This window comes from Etheostoma spectabile, chromosome 14, assembly GCF_008692095.1.
Source record: "Etheostoma spectabile isolate EspeVRDwgs_2016 chromosome 14, UIUC_Espe_1.0, whole genome shotgun sequence".
NCBI lineage: Eukaryota > Metazoa > Chordata > Actinopteri > Perciformes > Percidae > Etheostoma > Etheostoma spectabile.
The window spans coordinates 17,502,653-17,523,185 of NC_045746.1; the positions used below are offsets into that span (position 1 = coordinate 17,502,653).

Genomic DNA, 20,533 nt, shown 5'->3' on the forward strand with positions numbered 1-20,533 from the left:
CCCCCCCCCCCCCAGACCTCAACAACATAAGTGGACAATTTAGTTTCTGCTTCAGCTCGTTTAAAGTCAAACAGTGTTTGTTTTAATTAAAGACTTCTACATGCTCACCGATCAGGCTGTTTATCAAACTTGTAGCATTTATTACCCTACAGTTATGGCCTTTTTATCAAGTTATTTTTTTTGTAATTTGAGTCTTTAAAGGAATAGGTGACATTTTGAGAGAGATTCACTTTCTTGTGGAGAGTAACATGAGAAGATTGATACCACTCTACATTCAGAGAATGGTATTGATCTTCAAATCTAACTCTTGGTAAGAAAAGAAAGCACAAATATTATTTTCTTTTAAAAACACTCTGCTTGTGCAGTAAAACTATTTCCACTTGTTTCCAATGTAAATTTACTTTTTTTGTTGCAAAATTAAGTTAACTTTTTCTTGATTGTAGTGCAGTTGCCGGCCTTATTTTGTCAAATTTCAAGATGATGTCTGAAAACTTCTTAAAACAGATTGATTTCTGTTAAAATGATATCACTTTACTGTCAGTTTCACTTTTAAAAGATTTGTCGGAATTAATTGTGGACAGAAAGGATAAGATAGAGATGTTTCGCAGTGCCACAGTTGACCATTTGGACAAACAACACTATTGTGCCTTAGCAGAAGCATGTTCACACTCTTCTTCTGTTCTCTCACTTGCAGATTAACATAATACATATCATTTTTAGCAGAGCTTCACAGAACTTTATGACAGCCTGACAGTGGGAAGTTAGTGGTGAAGTTTGCCCGAGCTGGGAGCACAACACAAATACCAGACAGAGACAAATGTCCATTATATACAGCCACCGCCGTCTTGGGCAGACAGATTTACACCTAACATTTCCAGACAAGTCCAATAACTTCTCAACTTAACTATACACATGCAAAGCCCGGCAGCTGTAGCTGTTTATGTAACCCCATAAAATGCACTCCCGTTCAACCCTCCCATACTTCCTGCCTAGATAGTCCTATTTAAGTTAAAAGATGAAACCTGAAACCATTGAAAATAAGACTTGTTGTTTTACAGTACTCCACCAAATATTTACTGAAGGGACTGTCAAAAATACTTTGATCTAGCACAGTGGAAAGTGGATAAAACTATAAAAATACATGAAACAAGCTGGGGTTTCTCTTAAATTTATATTCAAAGTGTTGATGATTTTGAGCATTGTAGCTACTGCACTTATAAAGGATTTTATGGTCTGCGGTATTGTAAAGAACATGGCGCAGGCCCTACTAATAAACTGTTTGTTGCCTTGTTTATTGCCTGACAGCAAAGTACCAGCAGTATATTTAAGCAGGATCCTTGTGGAAATGAAAAAATGTTTAAAATTTGTAAAAAGGTAGGGACAGGAAAGCCCCTGAAATTTGCATGCTTTACATAAAAAATTTTTTTTAAAGTAAAAGACTAAAAGATAATCATCATCTTAAATTATCACTCACCTTGGTCCCAAATGAAAGCCTCAGAGCTTGACTAACATAAAGTTTCCACTATAAAAAACAAAGAGTTTAGATCCAAATTTGAGCCTGGTCTGTCAACACTTGGATAAGATCCCATAATTTGGATGCAGGAGCAGTTAGAGGTTGTTGGTCACTCAGTGTTTGTGACAGAGGAGCTGATGTAGCTGCTGGAGAGGGAGCAGCTCTCCACTATGATCCACTCCCTGTCACCCTTTAGAAGAGGAGGACCAGCCAGAAACAGTCCTCACATGTGTTGAGAAGGAGGTGTTTCCTTTTCCTGAGAGATAACTGAAACTCATGCATGTACCACTGGCATCTGACTCCAAAATAAAAACACAAAATGACGATAAACCACACTAACGTCAACACCTTTATAGAAATCACCCGTTAGTGGAGTTCTTCTGCATCTGTGCAAATTTGAGCACAGACACTACTGTCCAGACGGGAGGTGATCTCGCCTCTGCTGGCCACAGACGCACCAGAGTGAGGTCTGTTCACTGTTAAGCCAGGAGGGTGGGACAGGAAATAGCTAGTCGGCTGCCATGGGCACCGGGCCGCGGTGCCTTTGGGGGCTGGTGGATTAATTGAGCTCTTTGTATTTTAATCTCAGCATCGGGGGAGGAGAAAAAAAGACCTCAGCAGTGCAGTTTGTGTTTCTAACTGAGTTTAATAACTAAACGGTGGAGCCAGCAGGTGCTGCTGTGTGGTGGAGTCCAGAGGTGGAAAGTACAGTTACTTCTGAACTGTAATCAAGTACAATTTCGTATTGGGCATTTCCATTTTATGCCAATTTGTACTTCTACTCTTCTATTTTGGAAATAGGCAAATATTTTACATTAGAAAAAATTTGCAGTGGTACAATACAGAAATACTCTGTTACAAGTAAATGCCTTGCATTTAAAATTTTACGTAAGTAAAACTACAAAAGTATTATTAGTATCAAAATATACTTAAAGTACCAAATGTATGAATTCTTTAAGAATGGCCTTCTCTGAATCATCAAGTAATCAATATGTAAATTACTTGAATGTTGCAGCCGGTAAAGGTGGGGCTAATTTTAATGTGTGTATGAAAAATATATATATATAGTGACGTTACCTCAGGGGATCAGTGACATCTTGTGGATATAACACAATTAATTGATTATATTATGTATTTTTAATCTGAATATGCAAATAAATTATTGGACAATATTTGCCTCAGAAATGTAGTAGAGTATAAGTAATCTACAAATACTTGTTCTTCAGTACAGTACTTGAGTAAAGTACATTCACTTTTAGTGCTTTAAGTACATTTTACTGATAATACTGAATTTTTACTTAAGTATGAAAAGCAATGCTGAGCTTTTTATTTGTATGGAGTATTTTTACATGGTTGTATTGGTACTTTTACTTAATTACAGTATCTTATTACTTCTTTGACCACCGGTGAAGTCTGAGACAGTGACCCAGGCTGGGTTTTGTCTTGTAAAAGAATTGTTTATGCGGTTGAGCCTGTGCTATTCTGAGTTTAGTGAGTGTTGATGTGGCACTCGGTCGTGTTTTTAGAAAAGCAGTAAGCAGTCATTATGTGGGCTGCCGTCGTGTCGGTTTTAAAGCAGTCAAGAGAAAAATATGTCCCTAAAAACACGCTGAAGCCACAGCCAAAACAATGATCCAAATGCAGAGGGACATTCCTGTGTGAATATTTTTCAATTTGATGCACTTAAAATGACATGGCTGGTGAATACACTCGCATCTAGCTACAGCACAGGGCTTTTCTGCACTAGCTGCCTCCGCCTCTGTTATGTCAGGCCTGTCCTCTTCCTGACACTGTGTATGAATAACATACCCCTTTTACAAATTCCTCAAATTCCCAATCGTATTTGTGTATTGGAGAACACTGGGGACAGCAGTTTCCAAGAGAAACACTCTCTTCCTTTCACCCCGCTCTGCTTGTTTCCATTGGCTAAACAGAGTCCCATCCTGCCCGGCTTGGATGTCACACCACCAATCACAGGAGAGTGTGACAACTCACTGATGCATGCAGCAGAGAAGTTTGTGAAGTGGAAGCTGTGAAAACATGTCTGCTTGTTTTTCCCTCCACCAAACCGGCATTGATCATGACTAATGTTTTCCTGCACAGACAGATGGGCTGTGTAGTGCTCCAGAGTACAAACACTGACACTTTGCACCACACCCGCACTTACCATTAATTGTCATATGTTCCATTAGATTTTAAATAACAGTCATGTGATGGAACAGAAATGTTTTGAGCAGACAAATGAGTTAATAGGCATATTTATTCATAATTCCTGTCTGTATTACAAAAAATAGTTCTTACTTCAAAGTAAAATAGAGGATGGCCATATTGTTTCAGTTACAAACTTCAAACCACACACGGTGTTCAACTTATTAGCTCGTCCAGTGGTTCAGCAAAAATGTTTTTGTAGAGGTGAAACAATAAGCTGATTACTTAAAAGAAACCATTACTACTAGCAATGTAATCATCGATTAATGGTTGTAGTCTTTTTTTTCTTTTCTTTTTTTAAACAAAAATGCCAAAACAGTCAGTGGTTCCAGCTTCATTATTTGCTACTTTTACTGTTTCGTATCACTGCAAACTCAATTGCATTGTTTTGTCAGAAATAACAGGACATCAAGATGTCATTGGGCTCTTGGAAATTTGACATTGTGACATTCTGTAATCCGCAGATTAATTAAAAATCAAAAGAATTGTTAGAAAGAAAGGCTATTTTGCCAAACCTTTTAGCTTATGGCCCCTCATCACAGATCGTGAGATGTGAGCAGTTCAGTCCGGTAAACAATGTATTTTTGCGTAACTGAAATATTTCTTTTGTCGTCCCATTTTGTGACCCTTCAGGTTGGAAACCGCTGATCTAGTGTGATGCTTGTTTTCAAATCTGGAAAAAATAAATTGCTGGTTGTCTTAAAATAGCAGTACCCAACTGAGTTTTGTATTCGATGAAAAAGAAAACAAGTTTTATTTTTTCTTTGAGTACTCCTTTCTGCCTCCTCCATGACTGGCAAAGTTGCGGACACGGTGGATCTTGGCCAGCTGGCTCTGTATGGTCTTCATTATGTCCATGTGGTCTGGGATGTGGACGTAGCGGACGTTCCTGCCCGTGATAAACAGGTCCTGCAGCCGGGTGAGCTTACCCCGTCTGTCCCGGTACAGCACGTCCTCCAGACGTATGTTCATGAATGCGTCCACGTTGACCACGCGGCCCCGCGCTGTGCTCTCGTTTCTCAGGTCCACCGTGGTCACCTCTCCCTGCAGGCCCTGCAGCAGGACCACCATACTGTTCTCTGCGATAGTGCGCTCCCGGATGGAGTTGAAGACTTCAGCTACAGGCACCAGGCCCGACAGCGGGGATTCAGTCCCCTCAGACTCCATGGACACTAGCGAAGAAGAGCTCTAGATGTCAGGGATACCTGCAGACAACCAGAGATTAGCTGAGGTCATACAATTCATTAGCAACACTGCTATTTATTGTGTAACATGTTTTATTGATGTTGGTCTACAGTATGTATTTATTATGTCCAGGGCCTAGGCTCTAGGCTATGTGGAACGCTGCTGTCACTGTGAACCCTTGTTAACCCTTGTGTTGTCTTCCTGTCAAAATTGAAAATCAACACTTTAGTCAATGTTTTTTTTGGTCAATGTTTTTGTCCTTTTTTGTCAACACTTTTGATGCTTTTTCTTTAATGTTTTTTTTTTTTCGTAACACTAACTTTACTTTAGTTTTACAGTTATTTTTGGAATTCATTGTCAATAAACCTAATTTATAGGAAATTATACTTAATGTTTGAGTTAGAAAAGCAGAAATTATGAATTATTTAGAATAAAATCAAAGGAATGGATGTTGATGGATAAGCAGACTGGAATATGTCAGCTTTCACTCATTACTATTTCAACACACCTTCAATTTTTTTTTCTCCTCAAATGCTATAAAGTTGAATACTACATCCCAAAATTAATAAAAGTAAAGATTTGTACTTGCCAAAGAGCGCTGTGTGGAATCAATCATGTTATTTTGGGTAATTAAAAAGAACATTGATATAGGAAAACATGAGGGTTAACAAGCTGCATCGAGTAATACTAATTCTGGTTCTGTGAAATGAAACGGAAATGAAGAGAAACCAAAAAACTGGGCAAATATGACAACATCTAATCAAAACAACTTATAGTGAGAGCTGAGAAGAGTTGTAAAACCACAGTAGTAATTTTCCTCGAAAGTGTAAAGCTTTAAACATACTTACATACTCCTACTTAATCAATGTAAATACAAGCAACGAATTTGGTGTAAGTCATACATTACCTTGATCAAATTGAAAATCTATATTTCTATCTTTCTAACTAGGCCCTTGCATTGCATTGTAACTGATGACAGCACCGTCTTACCCACAAACAGCCGCAGACTTAGACACACCTGCATTTAATAAAGCACTGATTAGTGATCAGAGTCGATCAGCATTTCAGTGATGCACGAACACTAAAAAAACTCGGTAGTCATTGTGGGAGCTCAGTTCAGAAAACAGGTAAGATATTATTACTCCAGAAGCAATATAAGCTATATCCCAAATAAAAACATCATATAGAGGATATTAGTATTTTTTCCATGCAGAAACACAAGGCAGGAATTGACATCTCTTAACACATACACTGTCGTTGTTGATAACGTATTGATGATGGGGGCTAATGCTAGCCTTAGAGAGCAGCGTCAGTGTCTGTCCGTCATTAACCATGCTAACTAATAATATTTAGCCGATTGTGGGGCTGACATTAATTCTGCTGTTAGTAAGCTAAAGAAGGAACCTTTCAAGAGGCAGATATCTTGGTGTAGGTTTTATGGAGGACAGAGGATGCAGCTCATCTCAGTTATGCACCATTCTCCTCAAAATGACCAGTTGTATTACAAGACAGATTCACTTTTAGCCTCGCGCCAGAAACAGAAAACAGATTTGATGTGTGTTAGACTCACCTGGATTACTTAAATCCTTATTTCATGTGAAAACCAACCCCACAATTTTTGCAGTTGGAGGTAAACCGTTGGAATATGTCAACAAGTTCTCCCGCATGAAGTCCTAAGCGCAGCGTGATGACGTTTCATGGTTTTGCGTCAATCTAGAACAGCGTCCTCTGCAGGCGGCTTCAGAAAACAAACTACGCAGAACAATGTATGACGTTTCCCCCCCTCTAAATATAGCATAATGTTAAAACAGCAATAAACCTACTATGTCGAGGAAAACCTGGACAAATACAAGGGATAAATGAAATCATGAATCATTTCATGATGTCTTGAGTATTTATAATGCATAATATTTCAGAAATCCTTTGGGAAATTTGATATGCATGCACCATATGACTAAATCTCCAGATTCTAAGACAGTTTGGTCAATAAGTAAAAAAGTGATTTAGTATCATTTCTGGCACTCCTAAAGCACTTAAAATCCCTGCATCAGAACATCTAATTTATAATTTCTTATATCGTAAAAAACAAAGAACACATGAATACATTCTTTATTTAAAACACTTATATAGAAAATACATTATGAAATATAGTAGTACTTACAATGTGCACTGCATTTATGTAGTACTTCAAGTGCTAGTAATTTACAGTGTAGTTTAGGAGTCGTTTGATATTTATCATACTCTCTAATCTACGTCAATGTTAACCAGTTTTAGAACTGAATACATCAACAATTGCATATTTTACAGGTTAAACAGAAGCTCACGGTGACAGATAATGTGATTTACCTTAGATAAAAGAGTGAGGACGTGAAGTTGAAATAAATCAAACTACTCTGAAACTACACAACAGGGTCAGAGGTCGTCCATCATGGCCAGCAGCTCGTCTCCTTTGCTGCTGCTGAGATTTTCCGGCTGCTCCTCTCCCTCTGCAAACTGTCCCGCAATTTCAGCCAGTTGAGTCGCAGCCTGTTCATCCTGAAACAAACAAAATTCAAAACAAGTCGATTCTTGAAATTTATAAAACCCAGTGCGTATAATCATTATAAATTACTCTGGTCTATGCACTGGTCTATTTACTTTGCCTTGCTAACTTTGCTACTAATAATCAGATCACTGTCACATTTGCCCTGTAATTGTCTTTAATTGTTTTACTTATTTTAGTTTAATATCTTATCATTGCTTTTTACTTTCTATTTATCTGTACTTATTTCTGTCCTTTCATATCAATAATGTCACCCTGATTAAGGAGTGTCCCATCGGTGCCTGGTGTTAACGTGCTAAAAGTCCTTTCTCAGGTTTAGATGTTGCTGACAGATAGTTTATGACTAAAAGCGGGCGTGTTAACAGTCCACAGTATTACATCACCCTACCTGCATTGCTTGGATATTTATCACTCCAAACAAGGGCTCCTCAGCGCCGCTTGAAGCTTCCCTGTTAACCAAAATATAAAGTTATATTGGTGGGAAATAATGTTAAATATATAACAGCGATTGAGAAAAGAAAAGCACGCACGCCTCCTCTTCCTCTTGGTCTGTAGTAAACAGGTTGATCCGAAAGCCAGTTTCAGTTTTGGGCGTGTCGTCGGCTTTCATGCTGCCCATTAGACGAGCCAGCAGGTTCAGCTCCTCCTTGGCCAGCAGGTTGGGAGTGTCATCCGTCTGCAGCAGGATGGTGGAGGTGTACAGGAAGGTTATGCATGATACATATTGTGAGATGACTGAGAGAATTACGCAGTGATGGAAAAGGTATCCAGCTCCTAGTAGCGATACCACAATTAAATACTCAATTACAAGTAAAAGTGTTGTGATTGGGGCCGGCTGGAAGTGAGTTTTTGTTTTCTAGTTCCTTTTTGTGTTTTCCACGTTTAGTTTCTCTGTTGGCCCTGCCTCTTTCTGTGTTTCCTGTGTTTTCCCCCTTCCCCTCCTGCCTACTGCTGCCAGCTGACTACACACACCTGTTTGACATTCCATCATCACCTCTCTCCCGCCGCGCACACCTGCCAGCCATCTACAATCAAGCTCAGTACAGTAGATTCACTCACCTTCATCTTCACTCATCTTCGCTTGATCGTTGTCTCAGCCACCCTGCCATCATCTCCGTACCTCGTTTGTTATCTCCAGTCAGCTGGCTTCCCCACTGTTACATCCTGCCTCCGCTCCCACTTCCACCCTGCCCTCCTTCGACTCCTTTGTTCTCCAGACTTCTGTGCCTCCTCCTCGGCTCCCTTGGCCTTGGTTCCCCTGCGCTCCCCGAGCTCACTTGCCATCCTACCTGCCCTCGCCATCCCACTGCAGCCCTCCAGTCCCACATTATCCTATCTCTGCCCTCACCCTCCAGTCCTCTATTCCCTAACCCTAACCCTGCGCTCCCCGAGCCCACGTGCCATCCTACCTCTGCCCTTGCCATCCTACTGCAGCCTGGACTGCAGTAGGCCTCCTGGAGGCCTCCAGTCCCATACCATCCAATCTGTTCCCTTGCTCTCCCATTCTAGTCCTCTATTCTTGTTTACTTACACCTGTGTTTTTCCTGCTCGTAGGGCTATTACCTTGACAGAATGAGCCTTGGATGTGTGGGTCTCCTCTGGATGATTTATGGTGTACCTTTTTAATTCATGAAAAACAAAACAGCTCTGTCATCTTTTAATCCACATACATCATATTACCCGCTAAAGTATATATGCGGTGTAGTAGCATACAGTTTATACTTACATGTTCATGCCCAGTCTGATGACTCTGTCTCCGTGCAGGTCAAAACATCCCTTTCTGATGGGGCTGGTGTAACTTCCTCCTGTGGGGAATTCACTTCGTCTCACTTCTCTGCCCTTTCTGTCAAATGTCCTGTGGAAACAAGAAGCAGATGATAACACTCTGGAATATTGAGAGATTTCTTATAAGCAGTTTGAAATTTAGACATGTCTGCTTGTTAGTGATGCCTTTACAGTTATACAAAGTTATACAAGTTATACAAATTGCATACACAGCCACGTCTGGTGCCAATAATGGAGGTCAAGTGTTAAATTGTCTGTAAATGATGTCCAACACTCAGGCTAGAAAAATGATTGGTGTATAAAACTAAAGTCGATTTATATTAGTTGTGAAACCCCTTGCGCATGCAAGGTTATGGACAGTTACTCTGAGTAAATGGCTATTTTTGCTAGTATCTAAATCAAAGAAATTGCTTTCTAGTTGCTTGCTCATAAAAAGAAATATACATTCGATAAATTTGAAAAATAAACAATTTTTTAGAAATTAAATATAAATATTACATATATATACAGCCACATTGGTGCTTTGAACTAAATGTTGAATGTTAGCATGCTAATATAGAACGTTTTGTTCATCTTCTAAACTACATGGGTAGTTTAACTTAAACGTTTTATAAATCTAACAAAAATCTAAATCCATAATGGTGCTTTGAGCTAAATGTGAACATTGGCATACTAGCACGCTCACAATGACAATGATAACAAGCGGATGTATACCCGGTATAATGTTTACTGTGTTCACTGTGTAGTTTAGTGTTCTAACATGCTAACATTTGCTAACAGGCAACAAACCCTTTTTGGTTAATGAATGAAAAGTTAGGGACTCATCAAAGTTGTTACAATTCATCCTGAGAAGGGCATTCATGTCTGGACCAAATTATGTTCCAATCCATCTTGTAGTTCTGGAAATATTTTACTTGTTAATTGAATACTTTGGCCTGGTGGAGCGTGATAAACAGTCAGAAGATCACCAAAGTTATCGGGATTGTCATCTGCCTACCTAATAAGCCCTGGAACATCCATCCCATAAGGCACTGGGCCTGATGTCGACAGGACAAAACGTCCATTGGGATTTTGGAGTTGATTTTTGAGGAAAAGTGACACCTAAGAGAAGGAAATACAACTATAAATAATATTTGCATCTACGCTGTCTGGAGGGATGAATTTAAAAAGAAGCAGACGACTCACGCGAACATGCATGTCTTGAAAAAATATGAGCAGTGTTTGTCTTAAAAGCTGGAATTCACCCTCTGGTAGAGATGAGTATATCTAAAAGAGAAAAGATTGGTCACACAGGATACAGGTGATGAAAACTGACAGCTGGAATCCAGTAAACAGTATGTAGTAACATATTGTACAGACTAAACCACTGTATCCTGGGATAACGTGATAAAAGCATTCAGTAACAGAATATGTTAATTTATGGTTGATTTTAAATAACATCTCTCAATGTACCTCAATGATCTTCCTATGTGTCTCATCCACTTTGTTCCCCACCACAGGAGTGTCTTTTACAAATTCCCTGATGGTATCTATGTGATTGTAAGTGATGAGCAGCAAGTCTTTAGGCCGTGGACAAAGCAAGACCTGATATTTGAATGCCATGACCATCAGCTCGTAAAGCTGCATGGGGGGGGGAGGGAATAGAAAGAAGGTATAAACTTTAAGGATATGCCACCCCTGCAATTAAACAATGTTGTTTTCTTCCACACTACAATTTTTGGTATCACTTTATTTGAAGGGGTGTTTATAACATCTGTCATGGACATCAATATCAAGTTCTCATAACACAGAGATTGTTGTCTTAAAGTCAAGTTGTCATAACAAAGACATCTTGGACAATACTAACTTTGCATTAAAAGTGTCAATTTACAGAAAGACACTTCATGCTAACAGTCACGAATGCTCAAAATGTCTCCTTCATGTTCATGACAGGAGCCATGTCATAATGATAACAGCGTCATGTCTTATGCACACCTCTTCAAATAAAGTGGTATACCAATTTTTTCAACATCTTTTTCAAATTGCAACAAGTATAAAAGCTGTAGACTTAAGATTTGGACTTGAGATACAAAAATGAACCTTTGAGAGTTGACTTTTTTTGAGGCTTCACTCTCTTTTAAACTTGAATTGACCTATAAACAGTTTAAACCATTAAAGCCTTAAGATTTGATGGTAAAATCCTGGAAAATAAGACAGGGCGGCCTTGCATGCACATACCTTCAATATAGGCTAGTGTACAATTATTCGTCATGGATGGAAAGAACTTGGTTTTAGATATGTATAAAACACTATTACCACAACTTTAAAAGAAAACAAATATGGTTTTAAAACATCTATTTCTACCATCATTTACATACCCTGTCCATGCTGGCCGGGTTCAGCCTCATGATGGAGGCATGCGCTAACCGAGTTAGCACTGTTTTCATGGTCCTGTGAGAATATAGCTGCTGAGGTTTGAGAAGTTCATCCATAAAGGTTTTACCAAACATGGTCCCAACAATGTCATTCATAACTATAAGTGGGTATGAGACAGAAACAGAAAGGTGGTTAATCCTGCTTAGAATATGCTATTTTAGGTCATGGAAGGAAGTCTTTTTTTTATGTTAATGCAACTCTAATGCATTGTTACTAAAGCTGGTTGTCCTCATTGGAATACTGCTTTACAAAAGCAGAGAACAGTAATACAGAAGTAAAAGGGGGAAAAATGGTTTAATGTTAAAATAAGAACTCAAAAATGCAGGTCCTGCACTCTGCCGCCGGTCTTGAGACCAGATGCAATATTAAAGTGATGTACACAGTGTATCAACAATTATAATCCAATAATAGAGACTAGTATACATTATTCTAAAAGGGCCCATTCTTCATGAGTACTTTCCCATTTAGTACTTTAAGTATAGGCTATATTTTAACACTTTTGTACTTTTACTAAATAAAAATTAAAATGCATGACTGTCAGTTACACCATAGTATTTCTACAGTGTTTCCAACCTGTGATATTGCTACTTTAAGTATAACATGTAGGTACTTCTTCCACCACTGCTACAGGGGCACAAGGAGCTAACTAAACAACAATGTGCTAAAATATGGATACCTCTTTTTCTGTCATTTTCTGACCAAACTCCTGCATCCGTGTCAGTTTTCCCAAGTAAGAAAAGAAAGAAAATACACTTGTGATTTGGTGTTGTGCTTTAAAGATATGAGCTGCACATGTTCAGTTTATAATCTGACAGCTACAGCTTGTCAGGAGGAGGGATGACTGGGTGCTAAACACATACAGTACAGCCTGTGAGTTCTCTAGCTACCTCTACCTTTCTCTGAATTGTCGTCAGATGTGTTGAGAGCGTGTAGGCGTTGGTCCAGTATGTAAAGCATCTCTCCACCAAGATTAATTAAAACCAGGGGCAAAGTTCTCTCAGACATCTTGCAAGACAAAGAAGGGATTAAGTCGTAGGCAAAAACTGGTGCAGAAGTAGGCGTTAGAAGCAGCTAATCCCCTTTTTAGATCGGAAACACTCTTCTTGTTTAAAAGGCATTATCAGATTGTTCCCGTTGGTGGATAGCCACTGGTAACAAATTGCCCATGTTAAGTCTTATCTGGTCATGCTTCTCAAGATAACCTTTCACACTAAGATACAACAGGTGGTGAGGAAGAGGATTAGCAGACACAAGCTTATTGGTCAGGATGCGGATGACGTCAGAGCACAGCACAACCAACCAAAATGGCTTTGTGTGTACGTGTATTCAACCTCTTGGAAAAGACTGTTTCATCTACTGTATATCACAGGAGTGTGCGCTTGTAAAGGCTTGTTAACAATAATTTAAAGTACAATGCAAACATAAAAGTAAGGCCTGAGAAACCAATGTATGACATTCCATTTTTTTATATACATTTATATTAAAAAAATATAAATACAATTAAATTAAAAAAATTATACATTTTAATAAACACTACATGGACAAGGACATGAGGTAAACTGAACAACGTGTGTTTGTTAAACCTCTCATTCCAAGTACCATAAGTGTTAATTTGCTGCTAAAACAAACTCCACAACAAACCCTTCCGCAAGATTTTGCACAATTTTTTTTTAAAATATAATTTGACGCTGTAGCATTTAAGGAATAGTTTCGACGTTTTCTTGTCTTTAAATGAGAAGATTGACAACACATTCATATTTGTATCTGTCCACAAGGCAAACCAAATGTACACAAAAGTACGTGGGCAAGGGTGGCCTCGTATACCTTTGGTCAAATAATGAAGCTGCCTACACAAATATTGCATACTGATATTTGTTCCAAGACAAATTAATACATTATAATGATTTGGTTTTGGTTATAAATTAATTCTACACGCAGTGTTAGTAAAGGATAGTTGCTGTAGCTAAATTGACTTGTCCCTGAAGTCAAATTTTATAAACTAAACGGTTATGATATGATCTGTTCACCACTTATACAATGCCCACACGTCTTTGTCTCTTTCTCTCTCTCCCTGCCATTCAAAATAAAAGATTAGAGAGTATCATGCAAATGAAAGTGTATCTTTATGCTCACTGTTACAGCTCCTCACTTTCAAGGGAGACAATTGCCTAGTTTTCACAGTCTGGTCCACAGGTAAAAGCCTTTCTTGGGAAATGTTTTACAAATTGAGAGATGAGACAAAAATATAAACATCTGGAAAGGGAGCTGAACAAATCCTGATTGATCTCACCGGACCATACAGTACATTAACCAATAAACCAATTATGAGGATCCATCTTTACCTCTGGCTTCTGCCTATGTAAGTCAAACTTAATATGGATAATATTAATATTAATTGTATTGAGCTGTATTTTTTTCTTGCCACTTCTCCACATTCTGAATAAAAGAGTGTGCTTTTCCCACATCATTTAGTATGGTTTGAAAAAATTAAGCAAGTGTTTGTTAGATTTTTTGACAGTGGTCCTGTTGTTAGTTGCTTGTTAAAGAACTATTTAAACTTTTTTTTCTTCCGTTGAAATGTTCAAATTAGCTAATATCATGTCTTCTCCCACCAGTATAACCACCTGTTCTGGTTCAGGGACAGGTTTCAATGATGTACCAAGCCTAGATCCAGAATTGTATAACCTGAACTGGATGAAATCTATACCTGACAAAACTCCAGTATCTGCTATCTCCATTCCTGGAACACATGAAAGCTTATCATTACATGGAGGACCACTTGCTAAATGTCAAGTTTGGACCTTAAAAGACCAACTTAATGTGGGAATACGGTATTTTGATGTACATGTTGGGATTTGGCTGCTCACCCAAAACCACATTTATATCCGGGACAGACACTGGATGTTTTCGCAACACATTCAATTTGATGAAGTCCTAGGGACGGTTTCAGATTTCCTCACAGTCCACAGTACTGAGACTGTGCTGTTGAAAGTTACACTAAGAGGGTTATACAAGAGGAAAGTTGAAGAGGAACTGCTCAAAAAATTAATTCAAAAATTCAAAAAGAAGATATGGAATAAGTTGTCGGTACCGAACATGGAACAGGCAAGGGGCAAGATTGTTTTTCTCCAGAGTAACATGTTCAATGCTGGAACATTAAATCATGAATCATTTTTCATCAAATATAACAAGCTAATCAATGTTGAAGAAAAAATAAAGCAAATCAAGCCACACCTCTGTGACCATCACATTGTATTGACTGACAGTGCAGCATCAAGGTTTGAAAGTCCTAAAAATGTGGCTAAAAAAGTTAACAAACAGCTTAATAACTTGGTGGTAAAACATAAGAAAAACTCCTTAAATCAAGGTTGCTTAGGTGTCTTAAGCATGGACTTCCCCAGTGTTGATCTTGTTAAAAACATCATTCAACTAAAACCATGTAATTGTGGTAAAGGTAAAGAAAAAGGACAAAGACCTGATGGAGACATGCCTATACCTGAAACTACACCTGAAACATCACCGACATTTGGTAAGGATCCTGAACCAACACTGGAAACAGACCTTGCCCCAGAATCACCCAAATCTCCGCAGGATATAGAATTAACACCTGAACCAGAAAATCCATCATCTGGGCAGGATTCCGAACCAACACCTGAACCAGAATCAATAAAATCTGGGCTAGATTCAGTACCAACGCCTGAACAAAAATCATCAACAGCTGGGCAAGATTCAGAAGAAACAACTGCCCCAGAATTAACAACATCTGGGCCGGATTTGGAACCAACACCTGCATTAGAATCTGTAACATCTGGGCAGGATTCAGAACCAACACCTTCCCCAGAATCCCAAACATCTGGTCTAGGTTCAGAACCAACGTCGGCACCAAAATCTCCAACTTCAGGGCAGGATTCGGATTCAACTCCTGCACTAGATTCACCAACATCTGGGAAGGATCCTGAACCAACACCTGCACCAGAATCACCAACATCTGAGTATGAACCTGAGCCAACAGCTGCACCAGAATCACCAAAATCTAGGCCGGATTCTGAACCAACAGCTGCACCAGAATCACCAACATCTGGGCCGGATCCTGAAGCAACAGCTCTACCAGAATCACTAACATCTGTGCAGGATCATGAACCAACAGCTGCACCAGAACCACCGACATCTGGGAAGGATACTGAGCCAACAGCCGCACCAGAATCTCCACCATCTGGTCAGGATCCTGAACCAACAGTTGCACCAGAATCACCAACATCTGAGCATGAACCTGAGCCAACAGTTGCACCAGAATCACCAACATCTGGGCCGGATCCTGAACTGACAGCTGCACCAGAATCACCAACATTTGGGCAGGATACTGAACCAACATCTGCACCAGAATTACCAACATCTGAGCATGAACCTGAGCCAACAGCTGCACCAGAATCACCAACCTCTGAGCATGATCCTGAGCCAACAGCTGCACCAGAATCACCAACATCTGAGCATGATCCTGAACCAACAGCTGCACCAGAATCACCAACATCTGAGCATGATCCTGAGCCAACATCTGCACCAGACTCACCAACATCTGAGCATGATCCTGTGCCAACAGCTGCACCAGAATCAACATCATCTGGGCTGGATCCTGAACCAACATCTGCACCAGAATCAGCAACATCTGAGCATGAACCTGAGCCAACAGCTGCACCAGAATCACCAACATCTGGGCCGGATCCTGAACCAACAGCTGCACCAGAATCACCAACATCTGGGCCGGATCCTGAACCAACAGCTGCACCAGAATCACCAACATCAGAGCATGATCCTGAGCCAACCGCTGCACCAGAATCACCAACATCTGAGCATGATCCTGAGCCAACAGCTGCACCAGAATCACCAACATCTGAGCATGATCCTGAACCAACTGCTGCACCAGAATCACCAACATCTGAGCATGATCCTGAGCCAACAGCTGCACCAGAATCACCAACATCTGAGCATGATCCTGAGCCAACAGCCGCACCAGAATCACCACCATCTGGGCAGGATCCTGAACCAACAGCTGCACCAGAATCACCAACATCTGGGCCGGATCCTGAACCAACAGTTGCACCAGAATCACCAACATCTGAGCATGAACCTGAGCCAACCGCTGCACCAGAATCACCACCATCTGGGCCGGATCCTGAACCGACAGCTGCACCAGAATTACCAACATCTGAGCATGAACCTGAGCCAACAGCTGCACCAGAATCACCACCATCTGGGCCGGATCCTGAACCGACAGCTGCACCAGAATCACCAACATCTGGGCCGGATCCTGAACCAACAGCTGTACCAGAATCACCGACATCTGGGCAGGATACTGAACCAACCGCTGCATCAGAATCACCAACATCTGATCATGATCCTGAACCAACCGCTGCACCAGAATCACCACCATCTGGGCAGGATCCTGGACCAACAGCTGCACCAGAATCACCACCATCTGGGCCGGATCCTGAACCAACAGTTGCACCAGAATCAAACAACATCTGAGCATGAACCTGAGCCAACAGCTGCACCAGAATCACCAACATCTGGCAGATAACTGAACCGACAGCTGCACCGAAATCACCAAATCTGGCATGAACCTAGCCAGCAGCTGCACCAGAATCATACCATCTGGGCCGGATCCTGAAACACAGCTGTACCAGAATCACCGACATCTGGCAGGATATGACAACCACAGGACCAGAATCACCAACATCTGAGATGATCCTGAGCCAACACGCTGCACCAGAATCACCAACATCTGATCATGATCCTGAACCAACAGCTGCACCAGAACATCACCCATCTGGGCAGGATCCTGAACCAACAGCTGCACCAGAATCACCACCATCTGGGGGATCCTGAACCAACAGCTGCACCAGAATCACCAACATCTGAGCATGAACTGAGCCAACAGCACTGCACCAGAATCACAACATCTGGCCGGATCCTGAACCAACAGCTGCACCAGACACACAACATCTGGGCAGAATCTGAACCGACAGCTGCACCAGAATCACCAACATCTGAGCATGAACTGAGCCAGCAGCTGCACCAGAATCACCAACATCTGGGCAGGATACTGAACCAACATCTGCACCAGAATCACCAACATCTGAGCATGATACTGAGCCAACAGCTGCACCAGAATCACCAACATCTGAGCATGATCCTGAGCCAACACCTGCACCAGAATCACCAACATCTGAGCATGATCCTGAGCCAACAGCTGCACCAGAATCACCAACATCTGGGCAGGATACTGAAACAGCTGCACCAGAATCACCAACATCTGGGCCGGATCCGAACCAACAGCTGCACCAGAATCACCAACATCTGGGCAGAATACTGAACCGACATCTGCACCAGAATCACCAACATCTGAGCATGATCCTGAGCCAACAGCTGCACCAGAATTACCAACATCTGGGCAGGATACTGAACCAACATCTGCACCAGAATCACCAACATCTGAGCATGATCCTGAGCCAACAGCTGCACCAGAATCACCACCATCTGAGCATGATCCTGACCCAACAGCTGCACCAGAATCACCACCATCTGGTCAGGATCCTGAACCAACAGCTGCACCAGAATCACCAACATCTGGGCAGGATACTGAACCAACCGCTGCACCAGAATCACCAACATCTGAGCATGATCCTGAGCCAACAGCTTCACCAGAATCACCAACATCTGAGCATCAACTTGAGCCAACAGCTGCACCAGAATCACCAACAGCTGGGCCGGATCCTGAACCAACAACTGCACTAGAATCACCAACATCTGAGCATGATCCTGAGCCAACAGCTGCACCAGAATTACCACCATCTGGTCAGGATCCTGAAACAACAGCTGCACCAGAATCACCAACATCTGAGCATGAACCTGAGCCAACAGCTGCACCAGAATCACCAACATCTGGGCCGGATCCTGAACCGACAGCTGCACCAGAATCACCAACATCTGGGCAGGATAATGAACCAACAGCTGCACCAGAACCACCAACATCTGGGCCGGATCCTGAACCAACAGCTGCACCAGAATCACCAACATCTGAACATGAACCTGAGCCAACAGCTGCACCAGAATCACCAACATCTGGGCCGGATCCTGAACCGACAGCTGCACCAGAATCACCAACATCTGGGCAGGATACTGAACTAACAGCTGCAACAGAATCACCAACATCTGAGCATGAACCTGAGCCAACAGCTGCACCAGAATCACCACCATCTGGGCAGGATCCTGAACCTAAAGCTGCACCAGAATCACTCAACATCTGAACAGGATCCTGAACCAACAGCTGCACCAGAATCACCACCATCTGGGCCGGATCCTGAACCAACAGCTGCACCAGAATCACCAACATCTGAGCATGAACCTGAGCCAACAGCTAAACCAGAATCACCAACATCTGGGCCGGATCCTGAACCAACAGCTGCACCAGAATCACCAACATCTGGGCAGAATACTGAACCGACAGCTGCACCAGAATCACCAACATCTGAGCATGAACCTGAGCCAGCAGCTGCACCAGAATCACCAACATCTGGGCCGAATCCTAAACCAACAACTGCACCAGAATCACCAACATCTGGGCAGGATACTGAACCAAAATCTGCACCAGAATCACCAACATCGACCATGATACTGAGCCAACAGCTGCACCAGAATCACCAACATCTGAGCATGATCCGAGCCAACACCTGCACCAGAATCACCACATCTGGTCATGATCCTGACCAACAGCTGCACAGAATCACCAACATCTGGGCAGGATATGAAACCACGCTGCACCAGAATCACCAACATCTGAGCATGATCCTGAGCATCAGTGCACCAGAATCACCAACATCTGAGCATGAACTGCGCACAACGCTGCACCAGAATCACCAACATGGGCCGGATCCTGTACCAACAACTGCACCAGAATCACCACATCTGAGCATGTACGAGCCAACGCTGCACCAGAATACCACCCATGGTCAGGATCCTGAACCAACAGCTGCACCAGAATCACCAACATCTGAGCATGAACCTGAGCCAACAGCTGCACCAGAATCACAACATCTGGGCCAGATCTGAACAGACAGGTGCATCAGAATCACCAACATCTGGCAGGATACTGAACCAACAGCTGCACCAGAAACCAAACATCTGGGCGGATCCTGAACCAACAGCTGCACCAGAATCACCAACATCTGACATGAACCGAGCCAACAGCTACACCAGATACCAACATCTGGGCCGGATCCTGAACCACAGCTGCACCAGAATCACCAACATCTGGGCAGGATACTGAACTAACAGTGCACCAGAATCCCCAACATCTGGAGGATGTAAACACAGCTGCACCAGAATCCCAACATCTGAGCATGAACCTGAGCCAACAGCTGCACCAGAATCACCACCATCTGGGCCGGATCCTGAACCAACAGTTGCACCAGAATCACCAACCTCTGGGCAGGATACTGAACCAACAGCTGCACAGAATCACCAACATTGAGCTGATCATGTGCCAACAGCTGCACCAGAATCAACATCCTCTGGGCTTGATCCTGAACCAACAGCTGCACCAGAATCACAATCTCGAGCATGAACCTGAGCCAACAGCTGCACCAGAATCACCACCATCTGGGCCGGATCCTGAACCAACAGTTGCACCAGAATCACCAACCTCTGGGCAGGATACTGAACCAACAGCTGCACCAGAATCACCAACATCTGAGCATGATCATGTGCCAACAGCTGCACCAGAATCAACATCCTCTGGGCTTGATCCTGAACCAACAGCTGCACCAGAATCACCAATATCTGAGCATGAACCTGAGCCAACAGCTGCAACAGAATCACCAACATCTGGG

At 41.8% G+C, this 20,533-nt stretch overlaps 4 protein-coding genes across 8 annotated transcripts in view; 1 reads left to right on the top strand and 3 right to left on the bottom strand.

The window, feature by feature from the left end:
- Positions 1–1,970, bottom strand: part of eva1bb (eva-1 homolog Bb (C. elegans)) — a 4,428-nt gene extending 2,458 nt beyond the window's left edge. Inside the window, exon 1 of the mRNA XM_032534906.1 lies at positions 1,475–1,970. The gene's annotated coding sequence lies outside the window, so the exon portion shown is untranslated. The remainder of the gene's footprint in view (positions 1–1,474) is intronic.
- A 2,450-nt stretch (positions 1,971–4,420) lies between these two features.
- lsm10 (LSM10, U7 small nuclear RNA associated) lies at positions 4,421–6,653 on the bottom strand. Of its 3 annotated transcripts, none has more exons than XM_032534907.1 (2): positions 6,477–6,653; positions 4,421–4,926 (listed from the first exon to the last, which is right to left on the bottom strand). In XM_032534907.1, exon 2 carries the CDS (start codon positions 4,886–4,888, stop codon positions 4,475–4,477), a length of 414 nt encoding a protein of 137 aa, XP_032390798.1. In that variant the 5' UTR covers positions 4,889–4,926; positions 6,477–6,653; the 3' UTR covers positions 4,421–4,474. The 3 variants fall into 3 exon arrangements, with proteins under 3 accessions (XP_032390798.1, XP_032390800.1, XP_032390799.1); XM_032534909.1 differs by having other exon boundaries at positions 4,421–4,907; positions 6,477–6,592; XM_032534908.1 differs by lacking the exon at positions 6,477–6,653 and adding an exon at positions 5,814–5,966.
- A 349-nt stretch (positions 6,654–7,002) lies between these two features.
- Positions 7,003–12,891, bottom strand: oscp1a (organic solute carrier partner 1a). 3 transcript variants are annotated; one of them, XM_032534903.1, is made up of 11 exons: positions 12,542–12,891; positions 12,325–12,354; positions 11,591–11,745; positions 10,686–10,853; positions 10,419–10,499; positions 10,231–10,334; positions 9,175–9,303; positions 9,012–9,066; positions 7,979–8,124; positions 7,837–7,897; positions 7,003–7,441 (listed from the first exon to the last, which is right to left on the bottom strand). In XM_032534903.1, the coding sequence occupies exons 1-11, from the start codon at positions 12,651–12,653 to the stop codon at positions 7,319–7,321; spliced, it is 1,164 nt and encodes a 387-aa protein (XP_032390794.1). In that variant the 5' UTR covers positions 12,654–12,891; the 3' UTR covers positions 7,003–7,318. The 3 variants fall into 3 exon arrangements, with proteins under 3 accessions (XP_032390794.1, XP_032390796.1, XP_032390795.1); XM_032534905.1 differs by having other exon boundaries at positions 7,975–8,124; XM_032534904.1 differs by lacking the exon at positions 12,325–12,354.
- A 1,016-nt stretch (positions 12,892–13,907) lies between these two features.
- LOC116701747 (1-phosphatidylinositol phosphodiesterase-like) lies at positions 13,908–15,671 on the top strand (the record flags this gene model as incomplete). Its single annotated transcript, XM_032535626.1, has 2 exons — positions 13,908–15,504; positions 15,550–15,671. Coding segments are annotated over exons 1-2 (1,401 nt in total), but the record flags the coding sequence as incomplete, so codon positions are not given.
- Positions 15,672–20,533: the final 4,862 nt, after the last annotated feature.